The sequence below is a fragment of the Xyrauchen texanus genome, chromosome 9, assembly GCF_025860055.1.
Source record: "Xyrauchen texanus isolate HMW12.3.18 chromosome 9, RBS_HiC_50CHRs, whole genome shotgun sequence".
Classification (NCBI taxonomy): Eukaryota; Metazoa; Chordata; class Actinopteri; order Cypriniformes; family Catostomidae; genus Xyrauchen; species Xyrauchen texanus.
The window spans coordinates 11,618,257-11,635,501 of record NC_068284.1 but is presented as its reverse complement, the minus strand read 5'-3'; the positions used below and the strand labels follow the sequence as shown (position 1 = coordinate 11,635,501).

Genomic DNA, 17,245 nt, shown 5'->3' with positions numbered 1-17,245 from the left:
ATGTATTTTTAATCAGCAGAATTATCTAAAAACACTTTAAACAACTGTACTTGTTGAAGAGACTGTATGCCTATCCCTTACAGCCTCGTTATCATTCCCAAAGATGGTGCTGCTGTGAATAAGGTCTATTAAGGACCAATACATATCTGTAATAGAGACCAATATGAAACATTAAATACTAATCCTAATGAAATATGACCCAAAACACAGTACACTCGTAATGGTATTTATAAAATACAATAAAAACTTTCTAAGGGGTCTGAAAACTGGGATCGACACAGTTATATTATGGCATGTATAATGTTGTAAGATCATATAATATATAATGGCACACATAGTAAATAGTAATGATGGCACTCACGCGGTGTGATCTGGACATGGGAGCTAAACACGCTCAGTATCACCCATGTTGTTTTCACAGTTAACAGCAGGTGGCGGTAAATGACTAAAGCGCGATTTCCACCAACAACTCAAAGAAAAAGAAGAAGAAGAAACAAACTTCATGTAGCTTTTTCTGTGACAAGGGCTGAAAACATGGAGAAGTATTCCGATAAGTGGACCGACAGCGAGGTACAGGCGTTATTTAGCATTTACTCGTCGGAGGAAATTCAGAGAGATTTTGAATCGTCGAAGCGTAACAGCAAAGTGTACACGAATATCTCCGCACAGCTGTGTGAGGTCGGGATCCAGCACAATGCTAAACAGTGTCGGGAAAAAATTAAAAAACTGAAGCAAGACTACAAAAAAATCAAAGACCACAACAACCAAAGTGGGTCTGATCGCCGGACTGGAAAATGGTTTGAGGCCATGGACGCAATCCTTGGTCACAAACCACCATACACTGGAAATGTGGGAAGAAAGGCATCGACAGAGCTCATGGCCAGCGACACCGACACGTCTGCTGAAGGCAAGTGATGTAAAGATATATTTCCTAGTGGGGAAAAAACAGCTTAAGCTGGTAGCTGTGTTTTGGAACATGATAGCTAGTTTAAACTGCTCAAGAGCTGGTTATGAGCTGGTGGTCTCCCATCTTGGGCCAGCTTAAACCAGCGACCATGTTCCAAAACACAGCTACCATTATACCGCTTAATACTAAAGTCTACTGTTCAAATAAATACATTTATTAAAAATATTAATTTGATGTGAAATTACCACCTTACTTGTAGAGATCACAGAGTGATATGAGTAGAAGGCTTGCAAACCCCGGATGTCCGGTCTGATATCACTTAATTCAAGGATGTGCGGTTTTCATACAGAAATATCAGATTGCTAGATTTACCAAACAGAATCAAGTATTCCAGAGGACCACCGTTCAAATGTTTGGAATCACAAAGACATTTTTGTTTTATAAAGTAATTGATGCTGCTGTTCACCAAGGTTGCATTAAATTATGGCAAGCCGAATGGACTTTTAATCATGTGCAGGAAAATCATGACATATATTTATAATTAATTTTCAGTAGTTACAATGCAAATAATTTTTTTGTTCTGGCCAATTTGGAATGCCCAATTCCCAGTGTGATCTCTTAAGTCCTCGTGGTGCCGTAGTGACTTGCCTCAATCCGGGTGGCGGAGGACGAATCTCAGTTGCCTCCATGTCTGAGACCGTCAATCCGCGCATCTTATCACGTGGCTTGTTGTGTGTGTGTGTTAACACGGAGACATAGCCCATGTGGAGGCTCACTCTATTTTCCACGGCATCCATGCACAACCCATCACGTGCCCCACAGAGAGCGAGAACCACATTATAGCAACCATGAGGAGGTTACCCCATGTGACTCTACCCTCTCTAGCAACCAGGCCAATTTGGTTGCTTAGGAGACCTGGCTGGAGTCACTCAGCATGTCCTGGATTCGAACTTGTATCTTCGAACGCGTCTTTATACACTGGCCTACCCAGGCCCCACAATGCATATTCTTGATATCGGTAAATGCATTAATTGCAGATATACACATCCTTGATATAGGGCTGCATTAATGCACGGGCCTACCTGGTCTTTAGTCCAGGACTTTTTTTTTTATTTGATTTATTTTGGATTTGACAGACAACATAATCCAAAGGATAACATGTTAAAGTGTAAACACTTATTTCCAACATGGTCCTTGGTGTTAGAACATTTAACACAAAACGAATACCTATTGCAGACAAAGACAAAAACATTTAGCACAAAATCATCCAAAGTTCAAAAACATTCTAAAATCATAAATCACATAAAATAATCAGGCTACTCTAATTAAAAAGATTGGCTACTCTATTCCATAAAAAAGCCTTAACCTGATGTCTAAAAGCCCCTCTAGTATTTACATTTTTGAGGGAAAGCGGTAAATTATTCCACAATATTATACCTGTATAAAAAAAAGAACTTCTGGCTGTATTATTAACTCTGGGCACTTTACAAGAACGGACACTGGCTCTAGTATTATGATTGTGCTGTGAATTAACCATTTTTATCTGGGAGTATAAATATTTGGGAGCAGAGCCATTAATGACATTATACATATGATTCAACTTTAACTGCTCCACTCTAACATGTACTGGCAGCAGTCCTACACTTTTAAAAGCATCTCTACCAATATGGGTCCGGGGGGGTGCATTTAACAGGTAGCGGATAACATTATTTTGCATCACTTGCAGTCTGTTTTTAAGTTTAACTGATAATCCACAGTACCAAGCAGAACATGCATAATCGAAATGACATTGAATCAATGATACAACCAGTAATTTCTTGAAAGAAAAATCTAAATGCCTTGTTCTGCGATACAAGAATTTCAATTTACCTGCACACTTGGATAGTATTTTGTCAGCAATGGATTTACAAGTTAATGACTGCTCTAATGTTAAACCCAAGTATGTAACAGTTTTCTGAGACAGTATTTCAGTGCCATTGCATGTGACCTTAAGTACATTTGTTTTAGACAACTTCCTTTTTGTTCCAAATAAAATTGACTCAGTTTTTCCCAGATGTATTAAAAGCCTGTTGTCAATAAGCCACTTGCTAACACTATTTAATTCATTACCGAGAGTCTTCTCAATCTCGCTGATATCATACCCAGAGACCAACAATGCAGAGTCATCAGCATATAAAAGCAGCTTACATTTCACTGCAGCTGGCATATCATTGATATAAACTAAAAATAGAATGGGGCCAAGGATTGAACCTTGAGGCACCCCACAAGTAATATCCTGAGGATCTGATATGGTCACATCACAAACTTGAGTTCTTCCAGTGAGGTAAGAGGTGAACCATTTCACAGCAGTATTTCTGAAGCCTATACTTTGTAGCTTTGATAGTAATATTGCATGGTTTACAGTATCAAAGGCTTTTTGCAAATCAAGAAGTATCATGCCCACATACTTTCCTTCATCAAAGTAATGTCGAATATAATCACATAAATGAATAAGACAGGTTTCAGTAGAGTATGCTGCTCTAAATCCCGACTGAAGTTCATACAGTAGATTTTGTTTGACAAGATACTCTTCCACCTGCTCATACACCAGACACTCAAACACCTTCGATATGGCTGACAGAATTGATACAAGCCTATAATTACCAACATCTGATCTACGATTTTTCTTAAAAAGGGGGACTACCCTAGCCCTTTTCATGTCACTTGGAAAGATACCCTGACTTAAAGACAAATTTATTATATGGGTGAGTACCCTAGAAATTACATTGGCACTATCGCTCAAAAATCTGGACGGAATAAGGTCCTGTCCTGTAGCTTTGTTAGTTGACAATGTGGATAGACACAATCTCACCCTCTCCTCTGAGACAGGGCCAATCTCAAAAGCATCAGGAGTAACATGTTTGTTTTTATAAAAGGAATTTACAAACGATGGGCCATATCTACCTGACACACTCGGCAACTTATCAACCAGACTGGCAGCAACTGTTGTAAAAAAGGTATTAAAAACACAAGCAACCTGCTGTTTGTCAGAAATCATTTTATCCTCAATAACTAAACTAATATTACCAGACTTAGATTTAGATTTTTCTTTAACGTCCATATCACTAAGAACTTTCCATAGCTTTTTAGGTTGATGTGAGTTTGCCGTAATAGCATCGGCATAAAATTCAGACTTTGTTTTCTGTACCTTATAACTAGTCTGATTGCGAAAATATATATATTTATCGTAATCACCAGACAAAGCTGACCTCTTAAACTTTCTGAACCATTTATCACGTTGTCTAATGAGATCCAGAATGTCAGAAGTCATCCAAATTGCACTTCTCTGTTTAATTCTGGTCTCCTTCATTGGTGCAACATTATCAAGAGCAGCTAAAAAGTGCTGTTTAAACAAAGACCAAGCCCCATCAACGTCATTGCTTCCTAAAACATCTGACCAATCCCTCCTGGAAAGCCTTTCTTTAAAATCCTAAGTTGTATAATGTTTTGTGCATCTGTACCTAATTAAACTATGGTTACCAGTCTTCAATTGTGATTTAGATATTTTGCGAGTGCAAAAAGTGACGTTATGATCACTCAAAGCAATATCAAGGACGCCTGATTGAGAAATATTTTCACGTCCTGAAACTAATATTAAGTCCAATAGGGTTTGACCCCATTCACTGCATCTGCTGTGTCTTCGCTGTAATTCTTGGACAATTTAAAGGATGTGTAACAGGCAGGCCAACAGCCACCTAGCAAGGAAACAAGCTACTAAGCTAGAATGACTCATCACTTCTCACAAAGTTAAAAAAGACAAATTTTATCTTTGTTTATCTGTTTTTTAGAACCATCTATTGATTATGTGCTCACAGACAGTAATGATGAAGAAGAGCCACCAATCACCATGAAAAAACAAACGTCTTGTAGCTGGTACTCCGACGATCATGCTAATTCTACACAGATACAAATGGAGAAGTATTCCGACAAGTGGACTGACACTGAGGTACAAACCTTACTTGGCATTTATTCAACGGAGGATATCCAGAGAGATTTTGAATCGTCGAAGCGTAACAGCAAAGTGTACGCAAATATCTCCGCACAGCTGTGTGAGGTCGGGATCCACCACAATGCTAAACAGTGTCGGGAAAAACTTAAAAAACTGAAGCAAGACTACAAAAAAATCAAAGACCACAACAACAAAAGTTGCTCGGATCGGCGGACTGGAAAATGGTTTGAGACCATGGACGCAATCCTTGGTCACAAACCAGCATACACTGGAAATGTGGGAATAAAGTATCCTGCAGCCGACCATTTGGAGCCCGTGGCCAGCGACACCGACACGTCTGCTGAAGGCAAGTGACCTCTATAATTAGCTACAAATAATAAACATATATATATATAATGTAACTAAGGTGGCAACACTCACAGTTGATTTGTTGCTGTCAGGAAGAAGCTCTTGAACAGTGGTGCTCAACCCTGTTCCTGGAGCCCCCTCCCCCAACACTGCAGATTTGTATATCTGCCTTTTCTGACACACCCAATTCAGCTTTTGGAGTCTCCGCTAATGAGCAGATCAGGCTTTTGAGTTGAATCAGGTTTGTTTGATTAGGGAGATATCCAAAATATGTAGTGTTGTTGGGGGGCTAGAGTGCATTTGTGATGAGGTCAGGAGATACCTGCATTTGTATAACTCATGTCTGAAGGAATATAAAGACATGTTTATGGGTCTAAACTGTTAAGCTCAATAGTCCAGTATCTCATAGCAGTTGTAGTGCATGTGCCATCCGGCTGTGAAGGCTAGCGTTCGACTGTACGCAGACACATAAGCGCTCGCGTCAAAAGCTAAATATACTTTTGGCTAGCTAATGAGAGCCATAAAGACAGTTTACAAACACATCTTTTCTCACAAAGTTAAAGACTAATGTTATCTACTGTATGTTTATCTATTTTTCAGGACCGTCTATTGATTATGTGCTCACAGACAGCGATGAGAAAGAAGAATCCACAGCCGCCTTAAGTAAAAAAACACCTTGTAACTGCCACTCAAGCGAGTGTGCTAATTTTTTACATGTAAAAATGGGCAAGTATTCTGACAAGTGGACTGATTTTGAAGTACAAGCATTGCTTAACATTTACTCGTCAGAGGAAATACAGAGAGGTTTTGAGTCATCGACACGTAAGAGCAAAGTGTACGCAAATATCTCAGCACAGCTGTGTGTGACTGGGATCCACCACACTGTAAAGCAGTGTCGGGAAAAACTTAAAAAACTGAAGCAAGACTACAAAAAAATAAAAGACCACAACAACCAAATTGGGTCTGATCACCGGACTGGAAAATGGTTTGAGGCCATGGATGCAATCCTTGGTCACAAACCACCATACAATGGAAATGTAGAAAGAAAGGATTCGACAGCTGTCCATTTGGAGCCTATAGCCAGCGACACCTCTGTAGAAGGCAAGTCACTTCCACATATAGTTAAAAACAAGAAATATATCAAATGTAGCAGCTCTATATTATGGATAAGTACTAGTATATTGGTACAATAGGAGCTTTGTTACTCTTTTTGTACATTACTCTGCTTGTAAGAACATAAGCTTACTTGTAGGATATCGTTTTCAAACACAACTCTCCTTACAAAGCTAAAAACTAAAGTTATCCATGTTTATCTATTTTTTAGAACCGTCTGTTGATTCTACTGTGCTCACAGACTGTACTTTTGCCAGCGATGCCCCTTCGGCCTCCAGCACCCCTAACCATCCAGTCTCTACTCCTGCTGGCTTGCGTGTGAGACCAGGTAATTATAAACCCACACCCATGCATTGGTGTGTATTAGAGGCCGGCCGATTAATCGGCCGATTTTTTGCATTTTTTACATAATCGGCAAATATCCACGCATATCAAGCCGATTATTAGGCAGGCGCATCTGTGGGCAGCCTAGTGTTGTTGTGGAACACGTGTTCGACGCACACTGCCCCTAGAGTCATTTTCCAGCAGAGTGAGCAGACCTCATCCAGTGCCTAAGGAAGGAGCTAAATTCCTTGGAGAAAACAGTAAGGATTACATTTGTATAACTTCTTTAGATTTAATTAAAAACTTTTGATATGTTACTGCCAACTTCAAGAAAAAACGTGACAAACGCGATAGTTGACATGACGTTCGGCTACTTTGGATATTGATAGCGTAGTTGAAGTTGCATTATCACAGCAGAAGGGTTGCTATCATGTCACAATAAGTAAGCAAGAATTTTGCAATTACAGACAGTGAATCTGAGACTTTTATTTGTTCTGTTTGTGTATCTTATGTTTGAGAGGGTTGTCACTCAATGCAGAGAAATAAGTAATAAAAAAAGATACCAACGCACTATAGGCTATTGAAGGACTGGCTTTGGTAAGCTCGGACGTTATCGGTTCCCTATCGAGAGGTCTCTCCTATTGCGTAAGTAGCTTACGCTATGGGAAAACTCCGTTTCTCGAGAAATATTGAAGTCTTTATGTAAAACGCATTGCAGCTGCACAGCAGACAGCAATGAGCGAGGCAGCTCGGTCATTGGCTGTGCTGCAGCAACTTGCTCGAACCAATGACGGGGCGACTCTGAACGCGTGACCAATGGGCGCGTGTTGTGCGCTCAGAGCCCGCCAAGATGGGTGTGGCTTAGGGCTATATATTAGGCGCCCCGTCATGAGAGTTCTTTAGATTTAATCTCCTTCAGCAAAGACCTTCTCTTTGCTGGATCCTCCGGATTGTTGGAGTCTTTCGCCACCGTCGAAAAGCCTACAGCAGGACCGCTAAGAGGACGCCGGCGCTTCAGCCGCTTCGAAGCCTTCTGCTACGCCATCCGGCGCACGATCGCTATATCCTGCAAGCGCCGCCTCTGCGACGCTTTTGATTGAGTAAAGAGTAATTTTTCAAGGCGTTGTTGCAAATGCCTTCAGCCTGCGCCTCGTGCAGAGGCCCTCTTCCTGACGGGATCGCCACATCATTTGCACTCGCTGCCTGGGACCTGACCACGCAGAAGCTGCTCTCACTGCGGGCGGATGCCCCGAATGTGACTCCTGGGCCTCAGTCGGCAAAGCGCTGCAGCTCGCTTTGCCGACTCGCGCTAACGAGCCTGCTACCACCGTGCTGCCGCCCCTCTGTTCGAGCCGCCAAGAAGAAAGCGCCGCCACGGAGGCCGCCAGAGCACGTAGACTTCAGTGGCGCCACGCAGGGCCAGTCCCCGCGTGCTTCACCACTACCCGAGAACTCCCGCCGCCAGTCCATTTCAACGCAGGCGACCAGCACCCCTCCAACAGAGCGGTGGGTCTCGCTCGCTCAGCGCCAGGGGACGACGGTGAAAAGGATGACAGCCTTTCCATTGACGCTGCATCCGACGACTGGCCGGGCTCGGCCTTCGACCCCGCGCCGTCGACATTAGCGGACACGAGCACGGGCACCAGCATGGACTCAGAGATCGTCCGCGATCCTGTCTAAAACGGTAAGAGAGTTCACTGAATGCTTCACTGAAGCTCGGAAGGATTCGCAGGCTATGCGCCACTTCCTGCCCAAGCGCTCCAGCTCGTCACAGAGCCGACAGAGACCGCCTCAGCAGCAGCAGCGAGCCAGGGCGGCGCCTCCCATCTCCAAAACGTGTAAAACATTACCCAGTCCCCTTACAGGCGGCTGGAAATGTCTGTACAGCAGTCAATGGGCCGGTCACAGAACTCGCTCACCTGCAATCAAACGCCGTTTTAACGGAAACACACAGAAATCACATTTTCTGCCTGTGTCACTAAGGGGTCACGTGTCCACACTAAAGTGCGCATTCCCACATATCAATACTGTCCAAACAGTGCCGAATACTTCCCCAGCTCAGCTGGACGCTCCATAAATGTAGATCGTGTGCCTATTGTCATGTATGCACCACTACACACAAGCACTGTTCCCACAGTTATAAACACTTCCCCAGTAAAAGCGGAAATACTATAAAAGTAGCTGCGTGCCTGCTGCCATGCATGCACCCCTACACACAAACACTGTATGCATAGCCAAAAAACCCCCGCCGCGAGCGGAAAACTTTATGAAAGTGGCGCGCGTGCCTACTACAGTATATGCACCCCACCCATAAGCGCTGCCCATACAGTTTCAAACAGTTCTCTGTCTCATGCCGCAAACATCACAGATGTGATACGCGAGCCAAGAGACTCCGCGCTAAGAGCGGGAAGCTTTATGAATGTGGCACGCGTGCCTATTACGATGTATGCACCCCGACCCGAAAACTCTGTCCATACAGTTTCAAGCATTTCTCCGACTCATGCTGCAAGCATTTCGGAGATAGCGCGCGTGCCTGTACTCTCACACGCACCCCTGCACTCGGCACTCAACACGGCTGCTCAGCGCGCACCTGCGCCTCTGAGAGCTGTAAACTCAGTGTTAGCACAAGGCAATTTGCCGGTGGGGCCCATACGTCACTGCGACAGGCCCCCAGCCAGCATTCAGCCATATCTGTGCGAGCAAAAGCCTGGGAAAAAAGTCCCTGACATGCCGAAATGGGTTTTTGAACATAATAAAACACGGTTACTCACTTCAATTCGCTCGCAGACCATCCCGCTTTTCAGTGGTGGTCGAGACGAAAGTGAGGAAAGATGTGTCACATGTTCTACGCACCGAGGTGCTCAAACTGATAGAGAAGGGCGCTATAGAAACTGTTCCTCCCTCTATGAGCTGTAGGCGGTTTTTACAGCCACTATTTTCTCGTCCCGAAAAGGACGGTGGCCTCCGCCCCATCCTAGATCTCAGACATCTGAACAAAGCTTTAATGATTCGCTCGCTCAGAATGTTAACGACCAAACATATCCTCGCGCAAGTTCGCCCGGGATTGGTTTCTATCAGTGGATTTGAAAGACGCTTACTTTCACATTCCGATAGCACCTCATCACAGGCCATTTCTGAGATTCGCTTTCGAGGGACAGTCATACCAGTACACAGTACTACCATTCAGCCTATCATTGGCCCCCCGTACATTCACGAAATGTATGGACGCAGCACTTTCCCCCCTGAGACAGCGGGTAGTGCGAATACTGAATTACCTCGACGATTGGCTAATCATAGCACAATCAGAGGGTCAGTTAACGACGCACAGATCTTGGATTATCAGCCATCTAGAATGCCTGGGTCTGAGAATCAATTATGCAAAGAGCGTGCTATCCCCCAGCCAGAATATCTCTTTTCTGGGAATAGTGCTAGACTCTCTATTCGATGCCTTGCAACATCATTCAGAACGGGCGCGCGCCCCCCCGTCAAACGATTTCAAAGAATGCTCGGTCTCATGGCCTCGGCATCAGCTGTACTCCAGCTAGGATTGTTGCACATGCGTCCTCTCCAGCACTGGCTCAAGAGCCGTGTCCCCACTCACGCGTGGCGCTCGGGCCACTTTTTGATCAGGAGCGAATCACGGCTGTATAAAAGCCCTGACGCCCTGGAAAGCCGTCAACTGGTATCAAACCGGCGTGAGTCTGGGCGTGAATACACGGAGAAAAATTATCACAACATATGCCTCCAAAATAGGATGGGGGGCCCTTTACGGGGGCAGGCCTGTCTCCGGCTTTTGGTCAAACCCGGAAAAGCGCCTACATATAAACTGTCTGGAAATGAAAGCGGTCGCCTTGGCTCTCAGAGCCCTGCTTCCGTACCTGAAAAACTAACACGTCCTGGTCCGAACGGACAACATGACGGTAGTTTCGTATATAAATCGCCAGGGTAGACTCAGGTCGAGCTCCCTGCACTCTATGGCCAGGGAGCTCATCTTATGGTCACAGCACCACCTGCGCCGCTGAGAGCAGCGCATGTGCCAGGCTCCTGAACCAGGGAGCGGACATGCTGTCCAGAGACAAGGTTCTCCCAGGAGAATGGTCTCTCCACCCCCTGACAGTTCAGTGGTTATGGCAAACCTTTGGCGAGGCAGAGGTCGACCTCTTCAGCCTCCAGGGAAAATGCGACTGCCCCCTTTTCTTCTCAAAGAGCACGGACGCTGCCACCCAAGTCTGGCCGAGCCGCCCCTTGTATGTTTTTCCCCCTATCGCGATGCTACCTCAGGTCATCAGTCGGATCAGGGAAGTGAAATGTGCAGTGCTCCTGGTAGCCCCACTCTGGAAAAACCAGACGTGGTTTCCAGAACTGATGCAGATGATGCAATCTGCCCCATGGCCGATTCCGTTGAGGCTGGACCTCCTCAGGCAGGCCAACGGGATGATTCTTCATCCCCGCCCCGATCTGTGGGCCCTTCATGCATGGCCCCTCAACGGGTTCCAGAGAACCTCCCCAGCGGAGTGTTGAGAACCATCACTGAGGTGTGAGCGCCCTCTACGAGGCGCTTATATGCCCAAAAGTGGAAAGTGTTCAGTGACTGGTGTGATGCCAAGAGCTTGAACCCCAAATCGTGCGAGATACCAAGTGTACTCGCCTTTTTGCAAGAGCTGCTGGAGGCGGGCCGCACAGCCTCCACGCCAAAGTCTATGTGGCTGCCATAGCGCGCCACACAATCCTGATAAAGGACGCTCATTAGGAAAAACGACCTAATCATTCGCTTTCCTAAGAGGCGCTAGGAGGATGAACCTCCTCGCCCCTCGGTGCCGATCTGGGACCTGGCCACGGTCCTGGATGCACTCAAGAGTGCCCCGCTCGAACCTCTCCGAACCGTGCACCTTAAACAGCTCTCGCCAAAACTGCGCTCTTGCTGGCGCCGCCTCAGTCAAGAGAGTGGGCGACCTGCACGCGCTGTCATCAAGCGCTGCTTGCCTGGAATTTGGACCTAACGACTGCAGAGTTGTCCTTAGGCCAAAGCACGGGTATATTCCTAAAGTGCTCTCCACACCCTTCAGAGTACAGGTGATATTTCTGGCAGCGCTATCGTCCCCAGCAGATGAAAGCGACGCTAATTTACTCTGCCCGGTCAGGGCGCTCAGAGTATATTTGGAACGTTCTGCCCTGTTCAGACAGACGGAACAATTATTCGTATGCTTTGGTGGCCGCACTAAAGGTCTTGCAGTTTCAAAGCAAAGAATATTGCGCTGGATAGTGGATGCTATAGCGCTGGCTTATGAAGCCAAGGGCCTTCAATGCCCCTTAGGCGTCAGAGCTCACTCTACTAGGAGCATGGCCTCCTCGTGGCCGTGGTCGAGTGGGATACCCATTGAAGATATTTGTGCGGTGGCAGGCTGGGCCTCACCTTTGAAATTTATCAGGTTTTATAACCTACAGGTCCCCTCATTGCATTCCAACATTCTATCAGCCTGACTGTAGAATGGACTGGAGTATGTATATGCTGAGCATTATCTCCTCCCTTATAGGTCCGTCTCTGACTGACTTAAAGGATTTTTTATGCATATCAGTACATAAAAAACTCAGTACATAAGATATGTGCTTGTGTTTGTACTATGAGCACCCCACCATGGACCACCTTGGAATGCGCTCTATACTATCCCATTATGTAGCTCGCCGTTGGCCGGCTCGTGGAATAATCACTTTGCTTTAAGGCTCAGGCATCTGCCTCTGGCTTTATAGAGTGAAGTCAGCACGCACAGCGTTTTGCATGGTGTTCCCATAGTGTAAGCTACTTACGCAATAGGAGAGACCTCTCGATAGGGAAGGACTCGGTTACTAACGTAACCTCGGTTCCCTGAGAGGAGGGAACGAGTATTGCGTAAGCTGCCGTGCTAGTGCTTGGTCAGTTCGCTTCAGTCGATTGAACCTAAAGAACTCTCATGACGGGGCGCCTAATATATAGCCCTAAGCCACGCCCATCTTGGCAGGCTCTGAGCGCGCGAGCGCGAAACACGCGCCATTGGTCGCGCGTTCAGAGTCGCCCCGTCATTGGTTCGAGCAAGTTGCTGCAGCACAGCCAATGACCGAGCTGCCTCCGAAACACATCGCAATGAGACAAGCAAAGTATAGACTACTTTGGGTTTCATGCGTCTAAACGATCAACTATACACAAAAATATGTCAAAACGACCGGCTTGGAGATTCACTTAAACACAGTTTATGTCTTAAATGGACGTAGTTATGGAAATAGTTGGGGAGAAAATATGCTGCATCAGGAGCCTATTAGGTCTGAACTCGGTCTTAAAGGGGAAGCTCTCTATTAAACATGTGACGATTGAGCCATTACTGCGAATCAAACAACAAAAGGCAAAGAGAAAATCACTTACAGCTCTTGAATGAATAACTTCTGCATTAGTAAGCATTAATCTATCTATGATAAACTATGCAGTGTTATTTTACAATTGATTACTTTATTAGATTTCTTTTTAGACCACACCTGAACAGTAATGTTAGTAGACCTTCCTGAAATAAAGTTTATATATATATATATATATATATATATATATATATATAACAAAAAGAACCGCTAAGAATACCGTTAAAGTACCGGATCGATAAGCAGTATCGGTAAGATAGTAATACCATTAAAACCTTAACGATACCATCCCTAGTTATGCCTGTGCTTCTCTTGGATGCTCTGAATATTGGATTACGTGTCTGGATTGCCCCTTAATTAAAGCAAAATTTGGATCTCAACCTTCGTGTCTCGGAGCAGTTCGTAACACCTGCTTTGTTTATTTAATATATTTGTTATACATTATTTATACAATATGTTTTTACATTATACATTTTTAATTTAAGTGTACAAGTGCAGATTGGTCAAGTGTTCAATAAATGTATTTGTTGAGAAATGTTGTCTATCTTAAGTAATTATTTGTGTTACATTTTATCTTTCAAATAAAAGGTTCAAATAAGAGGTTAAAAACAAGCACATATCGGCCAAAATAAATCGGCAGCATTAATCGGCCATCGGCCGACCCGGATTTCAAAAGATTGGTATCGGCCTGAAAAAACCAATATCGGTCGACCTCTAGTGTGTATTGTATTGACACAAGTTCAAGTACATGTTGAATGCTGTGATATGCATGTATTTCTTTGTCTTTGCCAGGAAAGAGGAAAAGAGATGCACTTGTTATGGCACTTAAGGAAATGAGGGAGATGGAGGAGGCAAGGCAGAGAGAAGCCAACGCTGCTATGGAACGTTTTTTACAAATGATGGAGGAGCAAGAGTCAAGAGAGGCTGCAGCACGGGCAAGGGAGCTGGCAGAGCATCGGGAAGAAGCCGCAGAGGCAAGGCGCCAGCAGGCCGCATTTCAGCAGAGCTTTCTGGCCCTTTTTGCAAAGCTTGTGGAGGGTGGACAACACCCTGCCCACCCAACACTGGACTAAACCTGATATTAAATAGTAGCTTACAAGTTTCTGTTCATTTTCAACATATACTCTGCACAATGTATATGTACTAGTTGATTGTTTCTGTTTTTCTATTGGTTAACCAATATGTTTGAATAAAGATTTTATACTTTATTTTATACTGCATGTACTCCTATTACACTCAAAAATGATTCCGGACAATATTACGGTTTAAACAAATGGTTTACAATTGTGTTCGATTTCATAACATAGTTGCTTTGCAAATTACCAGACAGTATAGTTAAACATTTATAAATTGTATTCTTATGAAAGTTTTAAAGTGCAATCTCTTCAATTAAATGACATCACCTGTTTGATGGAAATGTGTCTTTCAATTGACATTCATACATATTAAAAAGTCATGAATGTATGGAGCAGTAAGTTTTATATTGTAACCACAACATTTACCATGGTTTTACTACAGTAGCAATAGTTCAACTATGATCTTTGTAGTAGAACCATAACACCAAAATGTACCATGGTTTTACTAAACTAACCATATTTAAACTTTGATATATATAGTAAAATCTTAGTAATAATACATAACCAAAATTATTGTAGTAAAATTCTCATTCTGCCAAAAAAAAAATAAACGTTACCACAAATTACTATAATAAAATTAACCACTTGTTTTATTTTTTTGCAGTTTTGCCATAAATATGGTTAAAATTAATTTACTGTAGTATTATAATGGTAAATCTGATTAAAATATGGTTACTTTGGTAAAACAAAGGTAAATTTGGTGGTTAATATATCCTTAATGTAGTAAAATAATAGTAAATATTATGGTTACTGTACTAAAACTGGTAAATTTTGTGGTTTTCAAATATTTATGAAAATGAACTGTGGTTTTACGACAGTTAACAGTTTAAACATGGAATTTGTAGTAAAACCACAGTAACCACAAAACAAACCATAGTTACTGCAATATTACTATAGTAAAACCATGGTTATTTTATTTTTTGCAAAGAAACCAAAAACAGAACTTTATTCTTGTCCTCTGAGGGGCTCTGTATGAAAGATATAAGAGACAAACTAAAATCAAATATTTATTAAGAAATGAACAATAATAAAGATTTGTGTGTTGTGTCAATTTAGTTGTCAACAGTGGTCAGATAATGCACTAAGGCTGCACGTACTCCCATTCCTTCAGTCTCTGCACCAGGTGCCAGCGGCTCATCCGGCTGGGCAAATGGGACTGATTTACCCCATTCCTCCCTGTACTCTTCACCATTGCTCTCACAGAGGTTATGGAGCACACAGCTGGTGAGCACCATGGACTTCACTCTCTCAAGGCTGCAGTCATTGCGTTCCAGCAAACATCTCCATCTTCCCTTCAGTCTGTCAAAGGCATTTTCAACAACCACCCTTGCCTTGCTGGTCGTATAGTTGTACACACGTTGCCCTTCAGTCAGATGGCCGTCGTCAGTAAAAGGCGTCATGAGCCAACTTCTTAGTGGATAGTCTGCATCTCCAAGAATGTAGTGGCCTATGGCTTGCCCACCAATGCACCTTTGTTGTTGAGGAAACAGCATGTCCCTTTCGGCCAGTTTCCACAATGGGGACAAATGTAGTACTCTGGTACTGGGCAAGCTGCCAGGTAGTCCAACAAAGACATTCCAAAAGAGCCCATTCCCATCAACTACTGTCTGCAATAAAATGGAGCCCCATCCCTTACAATTGATATATTCCTTGTGAAACTCCAGTGGAGCCAAAATGGGGATATGTGAGCTACCAATTGAGCCAACACATTGTGGTAGCCCCCACCTTTGCTCGAAGCACAGAGTCATTTCGTTCATCTCCTCTGCAGTAGGTACCTGAATAACTTCGGGCATTAGAATCTCTAACACAGAGGAGCAGAAGTCTCTCACGCAGTCACAGGCAGTTGCAATGCCAACTCCAAAAAGATGGGCAACAGTCCTGTACTCGGCGTTTGTGGCTAGCTTCCACAGAGCAACAGCAACTCTTTTTTGGAGTGGCACAGACAGACGATACCTCGTGTCCATCTTCTCCATCGCAGGCTGCACACGACGACAGATGTACTGAAACGTTTCTTTAGACATCCGGAAATGTTCCTTCCACTGGTGGTCGGTAAAACTGGGAACGACGGTTTTCCACCAGTCATCTTCTCTTTTGTAAACCCAAACAGATGGTGAGGAACGTAGTGCACACAGACGCAACAATATCTGAAACACAAATCGCACATTGACCATTTTAAGTGCCTATTGTAATCTATAAAATACTCGTGGCCAGCATAACATTAATATACCTTTCTCCTAATCCTGAAGCGATGCATTTCTCTTTGGGCCATCGTGAAATGAAACATTCCAAACTTTCGCAGCAGTTTTCGCCTCTTCGCTCTCCTCTCCCTTGCTCTTTCGGTCGATTGTCTCAGGTTTTCACGTCGTCTATCAAACTCCAGTGATAACATCATAAAACCAACCAAGTATCCACAGAGTAACAAAAGTGCAGCTCCGATCTTGGCGTCCTCCATCGTTGTTTTACTTGCATACAAGGACAATACAAATGGAAATGTTCAATCAAACGTAGGCTAAATTACCAAATTCAATGCTTTGTTTCAATCGCGCAAACCATAAAATAACTAAAACCTAAATAAACCATGATTGCAAATAAACAAAGAGGAAAGGTGCCACTTATGTAGCAATACTTAATAACGATACTACAGGCTTTAATAGCTTCGCCATCGTTATTGTTGTTGTTGTCATTGTTTCGCGCGCAGATATAACGTCATAATATAAACGGTCGAGAGTATATTGCGTCACTAAGATTTTCCAGTTGCAGTTGCAGGCGCAAACGCAAGAGGGCCCTCCCCTCATTTCCACATTTCAAACATTTACTTGGAAAGTTTAGGATGTCTCTATGTACAATCTCAAGGAAGAAAGCCATTACACTTGTGTAAATGTTAATTGATTTAGCTGCATTTATAATTACCTCATTGTAACTTGTTTTATTTATTTATTTATGTCATGTTGTTTTCATTTCTTTATTTTGTTGATTTACTTTTGGATATGTATGTTTATGTGTTATTTGCTATACAATATTTACATTGTGTAACTTGCTAGGATT

General features: G+C 43.5%; 2 protein-coding genes across 2 annotated transcripts; one reads left to right on the top strand and one right to left on the bottom strand.

The window, feature by feature from the left end:
* Positions 1 to 469: 469 nt before the first annotated feature.
* On the top strand, positions 470 to 14,692 carry LOC127649210 (uncharacterized). Its single transcript, XM_052134214.1, has 5 exons — positions 470 to 907; positions 4,735 to 5,241; positions 5,844 to 6,344; positions 6,568 to 6,684; positions 13,857 to 14,692. The coding sequence occupies exons 1-5, from the start codon at positions 535 to 537 to the stop codon at positions 14,135 to 14,137; spliced, it is 1,779 nt and encodes a 592-aa protein (XP_051990174.1). The 5' UTR covers positions 470 to 534; the 3' UTR covers positions 14,138 to 14,692.
* A 414-nt stretch (positions 14,693 to 15,106) lies between these two features.
* On the bottom strand, positions 15,107 to 16,884 carry LOC127649211 (uncharacterized). Its single transcript, XM_052134215.1, has 2 exons — positions 16,428 to 16,884; positions 15,107 to 16,344 (listed from the first exon to the last, which is right to left on the bottom strand). Exons 1-2 carry the CDS (start codon positions 16,650 to 16,652, stop codon positions 15,253 to 15,255), a joined length of 1,317 nt encoding a protein of 438 aa, XP_051990175.1. The 5' UTR covers positions 16,653 to 16,884; the 3' UTR covers positions 15,107 to 15,252.
* Positions 16,885 to 17,245: the final 361 nt, after the last annotated feature.

Excerpts from the sequence above, each read along its gene's own strand:
- LOC127649210 (XM_052134214.1), top strand. The coding sequence starts at position 535 with ATGGAGAAGTATTCCGATAAGTGGACCGACAGCGAGGTACAGGCGTTA. Across the intron at positions 5,242-5,843 it reads CACCGACACGTCTGCTGAAG|GACCGTCTATTGATTATGTG; the intron begins GCAAGTGACCTC and ends TCTATTTTTCAG. Across the intron at positions 6,685-13,856 it reads TGGCTTGCGTGTGAGACCAG|GAAAGAGGAAAAGAGATGCA; the intron begins GTAATTATAAAC and ends TGTCTTTGCCAG.
- LOC127649211 (XM_052134215.1), bottom strand. The coding sequence starts at position 16,652 with ATGGAGGACGCCAAGATCGGAGCTGCACTTTTGTTACTCTGTGGATAC. Across the intron at positions 16,345-16,427 it reads GCTTCAGGATTAGGAGAAAG|ATATTGTTGCGTCTGTGTGC; the intron begins GTATATTAATGT and ends TTTGTGTTTCAG.